Source organism: Nanorana parkeri, unplaced genomic scaffold (assembly GCF_000935625.1).
Source record: "Nanorana parkeri isolate BGI_ZX_2015 unplaced genomic scaffold, ASM93562v1 scaffold278, whole genome shotgun sequence".
Taxonomy (NCBI): domain Eukaryota; kingdom Metazoa; phylum Chordata; class Amphibia; order Anura; family Dicroglossidae; genus Nanorana; species Nanorana parkeri.
In genome coordinates, this window is record NW_017306546.1 from 1,057,225 (window position 1) to 1,071,225 (window position 14,001).

Below are 14,001 nucleotides of genomic sequence, written 5' to 3' on the forward strand. Positions count from 1 at the left end.
TACAACAAAATCTTTATAATTTCAATACATAGCTTATTTTAGACCCAGTGACATCATCAATGGGTATCTTTGCTTCTCAATGCACTGCAGCAGGGTATCCACCACAAAGCAAACAAGGCATTTGCCTTAGGCAGCACTTTTCAAGGAGGCCGCCCCCCAAAACAGTGAGGCGAGCTGGGCCAGACAGACTTAACCAGCTTTAGCTCCCTAATCAGGCAAATTAGGTGGCTGCTCTGGCCTCACGGCCACCTACTTTGCCTGAGACAGCTGCCCAGTGGAGGAGGAGGCAGGATCATGGCTCAGGGAGATGCAGTGCAGCCGGCGGAGGTGGAGGAGAAGCAGTAGGCCGCTCAAGGCTGGCCATGCCCCACGATCTGACATCAGGAGGTCCTGGAGGCAGGCTGGGGAGCTGCAGGTAAGAAAAGCAGCACATGTGTGCAGGAAAAGGGACCTGCAGAAAGTTTTGGATGGGCTGTGCAGGATCTACGGTGGGCTGTGCGGGGTTTGTGATGGGCTATGTGGGGTCTCATGTGGGATGTGCGAGGTCTGTGGTGGGCTATGAGGGGTCTCAGATGGGCTGTGCTGGATCTTTGGTGGAATCTGCATGGTTTCAGGTGGGCTCTGCGGGGTCTATTGTGAGGTGTGCAGGGTCTCAGGTTGAGCCCACCAGAGATCCTTCACAGCGTACCTGAGACTCTGCAGAGCCCACCATAAATCCTGCAGAGCACACGAGACCCGGCTTTCCTGCTATGCTAATAGCGCAACCTGTCAAAAGCTGGATACAGCATGTGCGCTTGTATCCAGTGACTGAAAGGTTATGCAAGGGGGGGGGGGGCAAATTTAGATTAGGGGGGGGGTCTGAGTTTACTTTTGCAATGCAGGTAGATCATCTCTAGTTGGAGGGGCTTAGCAGGTGCTGTACATAGCTTCCTCAAAATGTAACATTACCCTACCTCAGTACTCCTCACAAGAGCCCTCCACTCTGATGCAAGCAGTGGGCTGGATTTTGGTTGGAGTTATTAAAATATCAAAATGCCCTAATGGGTGGTTGTAAAATCTGGTGGAGAGAGGGTTCCTTGGCAGGCTGCATTTGCATGCAAACTCTTCTACATGTGAGTCTGATTGAAAGAAGTCCAAAGAATAAATGGAGTGGGCCAGGGACAGTAACATTTTCTGTACAAGAGAGAAGCCTGTACAACGCTGCAAGACTCTGTAGGTAAGGCTAGGCTTTTAATGCTACCTGATTTGCAAAGCCCCCCAGATTCTCCATCATCACAGACTATGGGGCTGATTTACAAATAAATTCCGATGCTCCTCTGTGCCATCTAGTGGTGCTAGTGCCATGCAAACACTTATAAATCAGCCCCTATTGGTGGCAAGTTTAGTCCCTTGCAGACTAGTACCTGGGCCAGTAGCTGTTGTTTCAGCACTACATATATTATCTTTTTTTTTTTTTTACTACTACTACTTAAAGGAGATCTAGGAGGTGAGAGATTTCCACTCATCCTCACAGTTAGGGCCAACCTGTGACAAAGAAGCTGTCACAGGTCGGCTCTATTGATCGGGAAGTGAGCAGAAACATGCACCGATCCGCTTACTTCCCGATCGTCTCCCTGCAGTGAATGGTGACTGTCACTCACGGCTCCCTGCAGGGATTCTCCCCTTACCGATCCTCCAGTGCTGAATGGAGGAACAGACAGGAAGGGCACAGCTGGCACTGCCTCCAGTATTGTCAGGATCCGTCCCGGCTGCGGCGGTCTCAGTATATTGCGGGCAATAGCCTGTGATATACTGAGCTTCGGGTCACGTGAGGAGGTTAGTATATGTCCTCCCTTGACCCTAAAAAGAACTATGTGGAAAAACACTTATCCCCATAGTGCTCTTTTAAAGCTATACTGAATGTGGATATCACAATGAACCCTTTCACTGACATATGTCATATGTTGGCAGCATCATAGACTTCTACACAAATTCCCTTCTTACTTCCTGTTGTGTCTGCAGGACAGGAAGTGAAGGAAAATGTCCCCAGTGTGCAGGGATTTTAACCATTATCTACTCTATGCAAAATTTAAAAAAAAGCTTATACACTTTAACTGCCTGACTTTTGTGATCGGTAGTCTGTCAGCCATGGTAAAAACACAGCAAAGATTTGATTACAGCTAGTGATGTTAGTAATTCTGTGGTATTGATAAGGTAAGTGGTGAGACATGGCAGGAAGCATGAATAGGATAAACACCTTTAGCTCTAGATTACCTGTATAAGCAACATAGGACCATACTGAGCTACTGGTGGAGATGAACCCTTACTTAAGCAGGCCATACACAGCTTCTAGATGATTCCTGTGAATTGGCCGAAATGCAAGCAGTGGGTGGCCCTGTCAGCAAGACCTGTCTCCACAACCTTTGATTGCAAAATTGAAGGAGGAGGTTGAAAAATCGTTGTCTGAACAGTGACTGCAGCCAATCGGCTTATTTCTCATTAAAATCTGTGTATGGACAGTTTTACATCTTGATGGGCGAGAGCCGAAACCATTATTTTACATAAGGACCTTCCATAGATCATTGTTTTCAAAGGATATAATATTACTATGTGTTTAAATGGTATGGAATTCTTGTAATTCTGCACATACTTGCAAAGGTTTACCTTTGAAAAACATAGAAACGGTTCAATAGTTACATTGTATCGCCCATTCGGATTCTATCTACATGTGAAGTCAGTGTTTACATATTCCACCCTAAATGTACTATCAACATATTACAATTTCAAATGGAAAGGATATTTCAAGTGTTTGCTTCAGTGGACTGGAATTTCACCACAGAACTGGTTCTCATAAGAGTTTTCTGACACAGAAACAATGTCTCTCTGTCAGTAATGTAATCTTGCCAACGGTCTTTGATCAGTGAGCTTGCAGGGAAAGTCTGAAACAATTTCCAGGAGTGAAAGCTAGACTAATTCATTTAGTGTGATTATATTGCCAAGAGATGTTGGGGACCAACTGAAATGTTCTCCGTTTACAAGGGTGGGATAAACAGTGAGGAGACATGGCTGTGCAAGGAGGAATACTTTGTGAAGGATAAGAAATATAGGTCTACCAGGGAAAAAGGAATAGGACGGTATTCCAAAAGGTTAATGGAAAACTGCAAAGCTGTATATCACCTAAAGGAAAGTGTTTGTATCTGATAGCAACCATGTTTTCTAACCCACTGGCTAATCAGTGTTCCTCAATCCTTTTCCAATCACAATCGCCCTATAAAAGTATGCAAAATCTTGAGGCATCCTAGTCTAAAATGTAATGGATTTATGGATTTTAAGGGGGGCCATGAAAGAATACAAAACAAAAGTGGGCTCCCCCCCACATCAGAATACCCACTTTCACATCAGAGTCCTCCTTTACATCAGTACCCCCCCCCCCTTTATTAAATGCCGAGATAACTTGTACAAAACAAGCTTCACCGCTGTACGTTTAGGTCTGCTTGCCCAAAGCTGGGCTACATATGTAGAAAGCAACTACCCGCCCGGGAATAGGGAGATAGAAATTCCATACCCCTGCTGCCCCTCTACTCCCTGATACCCCGAGGCCGGGCCTTGGTTGGCCTTGTAGGAAATCCGGCCCTGTGAGTCCTTAGTTCCCCCCCTTCAATCAGAGTCCTCATTTCCTCTCTTCTCATCAGAGTGCCCAGTCCTGTCACATCAGAAACCTAAATTACTCTCTTCACATCAGAGTCCTCAGCCCCCCCTTCACAGCAGAGTCCTTAGTCCCCGTCACATCAGAATCCTCATTCCCCTTTCACAACAGAGTCCTCATTCTTCCTTCACAGCAGAGTCCTTAGTCCCCCTCGCATCAGGGTCCTCAGTCCCCCCTTCAAAGCAGAGACCTCAGTTCCTCTCTGCACATTAGAATCTTCAGTCGCCCCTGACATGAGAGTCCTCAGTCCCCCCTTAACATCAGAGCCCTACCATCATAGCATGGTAGGAGGAGGAGTAGGCCTGGATGGAGGCAAATTTCTGTCCTTTTCTGAATGGATCACACACTCCCTGGATCAATTCATTTACATGGTGCTGGTGGCTGGCCTGTCTGCACCATAGAAAAGGCATGACATGCAAAAATGTCAAAGTACCCCTGAGGAAGGAGGCACTCCGTGGTGCCCTAGCACAGTGGTTGAGAAGGTCTGACCTAAGTTATTAAAGATAGATGTTTTTGGGATGCCTGTTTACATACAAGCGATCCACCAGCTATAGAGCTGTAGGTGCCGGTCCGTGTGTCCCCCCTCCCGCTGTGCCCGGCGCGAGCCCGGGACCAGCTTGGGGGCTCTGCGACAGAGGATCAGAGGGAGATCGGTGTCAGAAAGCGGAAGTGATGTATATTACATCACTTCCGCATTCTTGTGTCACTCTCCAGCTTTAGAAGCTGGAGAGAAGCTGATGATTAGTACACAGCCCGTCCTTCTATATGGGAGTACTCGCCCATGCACCGCCCTATGCTTACCCCAAGTGCAGGTCCGTATGGGTGCGGGTGTCCCGGCTCGGACACAGACAGGATCCAGATGTACGTGTCGGCCTTTTCTCGTGTGAATGAGGGCTAAAGCTGGCCATACACCTTACAACCCTCGCAAGACTTTTGTCTTGCGAGGGTTGTAAAGTAATTTAAAAAACGTACGATCTGCCCATCTTGGACAGGCAGATCGTACTTGCAGATCATCGCAAGCCCGCCCCGCGGAGGGGCGGGCTTTCCGATGACCGCAATGCTGAACGGGCAGTGTCCGCGTGCGCACACCGGCTCATTCGGCATTTATCTCCCGAGCATGCCACAAACCAGCCGAAAATCCTACGATTTTCGGCTGGTTTTCAAACATGCTCGTTTGACAAAAGACTTGCGACCGTACAGTAGAAACGGTTGCACGCCTTCCATACACTTTGCGATTACAGTACGATCGCAGGATTTCCCGCGATTTTCGTACGATAATCGCACAGAGTATGAGCACCTTTAGAATGATTGATTTCAGCTGATCACAGAGGTGTGATGTGGGCAGTGTACTTGACTAACTTTGTACAACTTAAAAGGATCTATACTGTTGAAGCTGTGCACAAAAAAAAAGACAAGCGGAGAGCAAAGGACTAATCACAAGTGTTGACTGTAGGCTCCTTGCAACTGATCTTCTGTCCAGGACCAATTTATGACGCTGTTCTTATGTGCAGGTGGCCATCTTAAAACAGGAGGACAGCTTTGCTTTTTAAAATCAGACTCACTCCCCTGATGACTGGTGGGGAAAAGAGCAAGAAGCAGAAGGGGAGGCAGAGAAAGCACAGATCCACAGACTTAATTAAGAAAAAGCAGGAACCTTGCCACTGCAGGACTTTTTGTTATCTTCCTGGAGTTTAGTGTTAATGATCCCTGCTTTTTAGAAGCCATAACATTGTGCTGCAAAATTTGAAAATGGTGTTATATAGAGAAAATGAATACAGGTATTCCTCACTTAACGACCGAGTTCCGTTCCTACGACCAGGTCGTTAAACGGATTGGTCGTTAAGTGAGGAACGCTATACAGTACTGTACTGCATTAGTACAGTACTGTATAGCGTTGCCGATGTACAGTACCGAACAGTGTACTGTACATCGGGCAATTAAAATACTTACCGGAACCCGCAGTGAAGATCGGAGGACACCACTTCCGCCGGCGACACGGCGCGCTGATGCTGACGTGCAAGGTCGGAGGTCGAGCGGCGGTCCGTCGTAAGTGCGAGTGGTCGCAAAACAGGTAAGTCGGTAAGTGAGGAATGTCTGTAATTGCAAAGCATATAGATCTTCCCAGCAAGGTATTCATGTATTTTTTTACGAGGAAAGCCTCTTTGTGATTTAGTAGAATAGGATTACGAGTTGTATTACAAGGTGGATAAAGAAAAGCAAAGTTAAAGTTCAACCCTTATTATTGGGGCTGTATGTACTCACAATAAGTGGAACACTTGGGGGTCAAGGTCACCTTCACCTTGGGAGGACAGAACCTGATAACCACTTTAGCAGCTTCGCTCTTATACCGTGTTTCCCCGAAAATAAGACAGTGTGTTATTTTATTTTTTTCACGAAAAAAGACACTAGGTCTTATTTTCGGGGGATGTCTTATCTGGCTGCAGCTGTCCGCTCTGCCGTCCAGGGGGCCACGAACAGGTGGGCGGGCGTGCGGGCGTGTCTGGCAGGGGGGCGGGAGGGAGCTGCCTCTCTGCTCTGATGCAATATATGGAGAAACAGACAGGTGGGCGAGGGGGCGGGCATGCGTGCGGGGGGGGCGTCCTCCTGTGTGTTTCTGTACCTTTAAGGAGGTGGGGCGTCCTCCTGACAGGCCTGCACCCAATTTGATATCTTCTGCCCCCATGTGCTCCAAGATGGAGACTCTCATAGTTTAGAGTTAGGACCGCACTATAAGAGGTGCCTTGGCGCGGCAGTGCGGCTTACACATCCTTTGCAGAAGACGTGTATCCAAACCTCTGTCATTGTCCTTAGTGGTGAGACAAGTTGTTTTACATGCTGGTTTGTGAGTGTGCCATGATGCCTTTCTACTGTTCTACTGTTCAAAGCCCATTTCGTGTGCACCTTACTGTATAACTGGTAACAAATTGTTGAGTGCGTTTGTCGTTTGTTTTGCTTTACATGTTTGGCAGGGGGACGGGATAGAGCTGCCTCTCCGCTCTGATGCCACAGAGAGCAACAGACAGGTGGGCGGACGAGGGAGGTGGGCGGGAGGGAGCTGCGGCCGTTCTTTACATGTAAAATTGAATTACATGTGCAGCTACCCCGAAGGTAAGACCTAGCGCTATCTTCAGGGATGTCTGTAATATAAGACCTACCACCGAACTAGGTCTTATTTTCGGGGTCTTATATTACAGAAATCCCCGAAGATAGTGCTAGGTCTTATTTTCGGGGAAACACGGTAGAAGCACAGACATAAGGTGAAAGTACATAATTACAGTCAAAGCAACATTTTTGGTATAAAAACTGGAAAGTATACATGGCTAAAGTATTGTGTTCCATTATTCAGTAACAGTCATTTGATAAGAAATGAATAAACAACTTCCTAGCAGTTATAATCTGCCCATGCACTAGAGCAGTTATTAATTAAGCAAGTTAAATGTTTTAAAGTGACACTAAATCTTAAAAATGCATTCAAGTGCCACAAATCATCTCTGAATTGGTGCTGACACTGTCCTTTGCTACTTTTGTTCCCCAGGGTTCCTACTTTTGTTCCCCAGGGTTCCTTTATGTGTTGTAAAGTAGCCACCACTCCAACCTTGCTCCCGTGATGAACTACAATCTCACTTTTAGTTTACTCATTTGTATTGAGATTGTAGTCCATCACAGGAGTGAGCTAGGAGTGGTGGCTACTTTACAACACACACAGGCCCGGATTTCCCACAAGGCCACTGAGGCCCGGCCTCGGGGCGGCAGGGCGCAGAGGGGCGGCAGCGGTGTCCTTGTGGGGAAGTTCCGGACACCGGGCGGTAAGTTGCCCTCTCTACATTTAGTCCTGCTTGTGCAAAGTGAGGGAAGCCGATTGTTCGTTCACATGTGATGTCGGCGATGTCGCCGAGATCACATGTAAAAAGTCTGCAGCCGGCCGGTCCGTCCTCCCCTCCCCCCTGCACTTACCTCTCTCCTCGCTGGCTCCGTCCTCCGCCTCTCTCCTCACTGCAGGGAGCAGAGCGGCAGGGATAAAAGTAACCCTGCCGCTCCGTGTACACAGTGAGAGGGGAGAGCTGTACTCTTCCTCTTACCTGTCACAGCGGTTCCAGCACAGCGCTGTGCTAGAACTCCTGCATTGGAGGTGACAGGGTCAATACAGAGAACCTGTCACCTCCAATTGCTATCACACTTCTCTATTGCTTCTCTTGTGTGATAGCAATAACGTTAGGTGGAAAGAAAAATTACATTGATTAAAAAATAAAAATGTAATTAAAAAAATATGAAATAAAAAAAAAGTGATTAAAAATGTAAAAAATAGGAAAAAGGAACCTAGCCTTGGGGCGGCAGGGAGAGTAAATCCGGCCCTGCACTAACAGGGACCATGGGGAACAAAATTAGCCACCCTTCAGAAGGAAGGACAGTGTCCGCACCAATTCAGAGATGATTTGAGGATCTACAGCTGATTAATACACAAATAAACTCTATTTTTGTTAATAGTTAAGGTACTTGAATGCATTTTTAAGATTTAACTCCTGAGTTTAGTGTCACTTTAACTTGCTTCCTCTGAAGGGATCCTTGAAACATAATCTAATGAAAGTGACATTAAATCCCTTACTGCCATCTAATGGAAGAGAGAGAAATGGGCTTGTGCAATACCAATGCGAACCTTGTCGGTCTATTTCCGAAGGTTTGCAACAGTTTTCTGTGTTCCCCCTATTTTATTAAATGTTGTAATTAGACCTTGAGGGGCAAATTTCTCCACTAACGCTTTTAGGAATCCTCTGCTGAGAAACATATATAAGCAGCCATTCCTTCCCTCCTTCTAAAAATAAGGAATTTGATTTTGTTTGGGAGTATTTTCTTTTACTGATTCTACAAATATTTGCTTGCTCTTATTGTAAACCCACAGATAACACTTGAAGGGCATGTACAGTGTTTTTGTTTCTTTCGTGTTCCTTTTTTTTTTGTCTAATATATACAGGACTAAGTTTCAGAATTAATTTAAAAAGAAGCCATAATGGATTTGGGTTAGTTTTTTTTAAGTTTTAAATTGTGTAACTGTTTTTATATTTATTCTTCACTATCGATAAACAATTGTTGTTAAATAAAATATTAAAATAAAAAGATTCCTTTTTTAATTTTTTTTTTTAGTGTGGTAAATATTACTGAATTAAGCTGGTCTTCTGTGCTGTGTGAACCCTTTGAGGTGTATTAAATAATTATTTGTAAAACAAAGATTGTTTATAGCTAGTGAACAGTGGCAACTCTAGGAACGATATATAGGGGGGCCACATAAGATTCTACAGTCAAAACTGGGGGGCACTAATAATTCTCACCACTAAATCATACCACTGAAAAAAACTGAATAGTATATATATATATATATAAAGATTACAAAATACGAGAGTAATGCGGCATGCAATGATACCTTTTTATTGTACTAACCTAATACTTAGCAGTAGACCTATTGCTTTAGACCTGAGAAAGAGAGGAAAACTCTCAAAAGCTTTCCTTTATAGTTTAAAGCAATTTTAGCTGGGCTGTATAAATATTCGCCTATGTTATACAGCAATGCAGAATACCACCAGCTATAGGGGACTACAAATCCCAGTAATAAATGATACCGTAATACAGCATACCACCACCAGCTATAGAGGACTACAAATCTCAGCAATACATAATATAGCGATGCAGAATGGCACCGGCTATGGAGCACTACAAATCTCATCAATACATTATACAGCATTGCAGAATAATGCCATCAGCTATAGATGACTACAAATCCCAGCAAAACATAGAGCAATGCAGAATAATAGTATATTAATTTGCTACATACTCTGTGCTGCCGCTCTACTCTGGGGTTCTGACCTAATGTCTTCGGCAGGGGGTGTCAGGATGGGTGCGGAAGGTCTTAGTAAGGGAAGATGTGCGTGTGGCGGAAGCGCTGTAAGCAGGCATCACATGGCTCCACAGAAGGCTGCCACAAGGTCCCCTGCAAGCGCCGAACCTAAGACACCTGAGTTAAATGGAAAATTCCTTCTGGAGGGTGGCTACTTTTGTTCCCCATGGTCTCTGTGTGTGTTGAAAAGTAACCACCACTCGAAGCTCGCACCTGTGATATTATTATTACAGGTATTTATATAGCGCATACAGTATACGCAGTGCACAGTCACATTAGTCCCTGCCCTCAAGCAGCTTACAATCTAAGGTCCCTATCTCACATTCATACAAATAAGGGTCAATTTACACAGGAGCCAATTAGCCCTCCAGCATGCCCTTGGAGTGTGGGAGGAAACTGGAGTACCCTGAGGACACCCATACTGTCAGTGGCAGGGAAAGGGTTAAAAGTTATTATAAGATATCTTGTGTTAGGGTGGCTCCTTTCCCTTGCAGAGTCCTATAGGGTCAGCCTTGTGTGTCTCCAGAAACACAAAGCCACAACACTTCAAGACACTCCCTGCTTTCTGCTTCTCCCCTCCTCCTTTCTCCCTCCTCCCTTCTCTAAGCTAGCAGATGGACAGCTCCTGGAGACTGTGCTCTCCTTTGTGATCCCTTACTGGACAAGAAGTTCAGGGAAGCCGAGCTGAAAGAGTTGGAGATGGCTATTTGGAAACATGATGAAAGTGCTTGAGCAAAAATGTAAAGAAATACTGTGCTGGGCAATGTATATTTGTTTAATCTGGATTCATTTTTTACGCTCTATCATACGATGTACAAGATACTGGCACTGAAAATCACTGCTTTAGAATTGGGAAGTGTTATGAATAACGTTATAAAATTCATAACATTACAGAAAATAAAGCGAGAAAGGTATTTAAACCTGTATTTATTATCCTGATATTTTTCATTTTCAGGTATCAGACATGTTCCAACAATGGCTTGGTGGCAGGAATTCAGAGTCAGTACTTCGATTCAGTACTGGACAGGGAATGGCAATTTTACTGCTGCCGTTACAGTAAAAGATGCTCGTATGCCTGCTGGTAAGTTCAAAGAAATCTAGAAATCTTTTTCACAACCATGTAATACATTGTCAATCTGCTAACGGAGAGAATTAGAGATTATTCGGTGAGTGAGATCTGTTCAAAGTGAACAAAAACAGACAAGGCACAAAATGCAGCTAATCATTGGTGACTATTTACCTGTTTCTAGTTGGTGTTTTTGGAGGCAATGTTAAAGACTGTAGATGGAACAAAAACCTGCTGAAACACAACATTTTATCTATCTGATGAACACAAACTAGCAATCAGGGCTTGATTTCTGTATAGCCAACAAAGTCAGACCATGGCCTAGGGCAGCAACATGTGAGGGGGTAAAATACAGCTTTCCACAAAGCATGTTACTGACTGTCAGCAGCATATTGTGTATAGAAAACGTTCCAGAATGACACCCTGTCTTCCAGTGCAAACTTTCCGGGTCAGTGTAAGGCAGGTAGTGCATTTTTGATAGTAGCAAATTGTCCTGTGTACTTAAAGTAGATGTACAAAATACTAAAATCTCCTAACGTCTTTAATTTCAAAAGTACTGGTGATCCTGCAATGAAAGTCTTTTTGCCAGCACTTCCTGTTATAGAGTAACAAAGGTCTATCCCTGTCGCCCAATTCACCATCAGGAAACCTCTTCAAAAAAAATGCCATGCAGCCATTTATGTATTGCATGCATGTAGACAGGAACTGACTGCAAAGGGACTGCAGGAGGAGAGCTGTGTGTGTATGCAACAAAGGACAAAAAAGTACACAGCGCCCAGCAGACCATAGCTGGACTCTCTTCCCCAATCTTCTCAACTGAACACTTAAGGAGAGGCTGTCGTCCACAAGGCTACTGGGACATGTCCTCATAGAACATTCAAAAACACAAACACAGAAGACAGTACCTTCTCCTTGTGGGATGCCGTTTATTTGCAGTCAAAAAGGCTTAAGTAGTAATAAAACGACTTACATGTACAGAGTGGAATGAGTGATATAGAACAAAACACACCCAGCTTTTTTCAGAGCTAAAATTAGGGTTACCACCTTTTCTTCAGGTGAAACCTGAACACTCTAGCGACGCGCTGACATTTTTTGGGGGAGAATGAGCCGTGCCTTATTCATATGTATATGGCGCCGCCCATTAATATGTAGATATCACAGTCAAGACTATTTTCAGTTGGGGGCCAGTAGCCCCTATCTTAATTTTGGTTGCCCTGTCTGCCTGACATCTTGTGTCCGGGTTTCTGCTGCCATGAAACCTGGACACAGCATTCAAAACCCGGACTGTCCAGGTGAATCCTGGACAGGTGGCAACCCTAGCTAAAATGCCAGTGACCCAAGTCCAAATATATATACCGAATGGCTAACGTGACATAAGATGGGGAACCAATCAAAATTGCAGATAAATTCATGATTAGGATGGCTGTCATGCTGTTTTTTGAGTGTCTATTGCTCCTGCTGTTTACCTGGCTGCTAGTTCACCTGGCCATTTGTATTATTGGCGATTTGCCTCTCCATCATTCTTATATCTGATTGGGAGCTTTTTATACTCTTTATAAAGCGGTGATTGTATTGGCTGTGACAGGTCACCACAATATGAACAGGCCCTTAGAGTTTACAGTTACAGTTACAGTTACTAAGCTGGCAGATCTCATTATCAGTTGAAAACTAGATGTGAACACTGTCTGTCCCAACAAAGGGTTAAATACTTAGAAGCATTGTACAGTACAGTAATGAGAAGAGGCTCAGTCTGACCCTCTGTTTGCCCCTCTACTTTCACTTTTAAACTGCTCAGAGCAGCCTTAGTCTGCACAAAGGCTTTTGGCCTATAGAATAGTTTACTACAGGTCTAACTATTGCTGACTTTTTGTAAAAAACAGTTACAGTTTTTGTATTATTAATTTAGTGAGGAGGGAGGCATGGAGTCTCATCATATAATATACCTGGACTCTGTTCCCATAAAAATCTGTCCCTGCTAGAAAAAAAACGAAGTGTTCTATTTTTAGAGGTCATCATCCCATCATCCACTTAAAACAAATTTATGCTCAATGAAAAGTTAATATGTCATCATACAATATTTAATATACTAGACATAAGACGAACGCAGGACAATATACTGTATACAACTTGATGAGATCAATAAACAGATTTTAAATTCCTGAATAAGACCTGGCATAAAGAATACACTATGTCATAGCAAAAGGACAAAACAAATACATGAGTATGTCTAATCTAGTCTCTCTCCTAATTAGGTCTGTTCTAGGACACTGGCTGTTAAAAGAGCCATGTAAATGTTAAAAATATATTATATATTACACACACACACACACACTATTTCGAAATTACCTGGTTTAAAATAAACTTTAACTATGTTTTTTTTTAAACTCCTAAATAAAAAATAACTGAAGACCCATTTACTACAAAGCACTGTACATTCTCATATTTTTAAATATAACTTCCTGTCTTTTGATACTATGTTGTGATTACAGGTTGACACAAGAATATCCTGCACATTATGGAAAAGAGGTGGACATGGTTCTGTATTCTCATGGCTACTACATCAGAGGAGCAACCACAACCTTTTCTGGAGTGGAGAGGTTAGATTCGTTAGTTTCCAACACACAGCCACTATTCCATTAATACCTTATTTGTAGGGATGCACCAATACCGGTATGTCGGTATCGAGTAAAAGTACTGATATTTTTTTTTTCGGTACTCACTGATCGTGATCCCATTAAGGAAGCCAGGCGGCATGTAATGACTTTGCCACCTGGCTTCCTGATTAGCTGGGAAGCCGGGCAGCGTGTAAAAACTCACCACCCGGCTTCCCGATTAGCAGGGAAGCCGTCTCCATGCTTCTCGTCACTAGGTGATGAGAAAGCAGGGACCCGGCTTTCTGGCCAATCAGGAAGCCGAGCGCCGTAAAATGACGCAGCGCCCCGGCTTCCTGATTGGCCGGGAAGCTGGCTCCATGCTCCCTGGTCATGAGGTCATTACACGCTGCCCGCCTTTCTGATTGGTCGGGAAGCTGGCTCCATGCTCCAAATACTCGGCACCGATACTAGTATCGGTGCATCCCTAGTATTAACTAGGACTGTGCACTGAGCAATTAAAATGTATACTGTAAGTAATATGACAATATTTATAACTGTAGGGCAGACACAACAATGAAATATAGTTCATAATTGGCAAAGTCAGGACTAGAAAAAAAATTATTGAGTGACACATCCCTTAAAGCTTAGCTGCATCAGAGGATTCACTCAGACAATGCACACATCAAACCAGGCTTTTTCTGCTGAGTTTACTATTTTGATAACCTATAGTATATTCATTTTTCATTTGTAAAACATATATGTGTGTGTG

The 14,001-nt window shown here is 44.1% G+C and overlaps 1 protein-coding gene across 1 annotated transcript in view; it reads left to right on the plus strand.

Annotated features, from left to right (window-relative positions):
- Positions 1 to 14,001, plus strand: part of DPT (dermatopontin) — a 21,213-nt gene that overhangs the window by 3,805 nt on the left and 3,407 nt on the right. The window contains exons 2-3 of the mRNA XM_018557297.1: positions 10,528 to 10,653; positions 13,128 to 13,235. Of these exons, the coding sequence (XP_018412799.1) occupies positions 10,528 to 10,653; positions 13,128 to 13,235 (234 nt within the window). The remainder of the gene's footprint in view (positions 1 to 10,527; positions 10,654 to 13,127; positions 13,236 to 14,001) is intronic.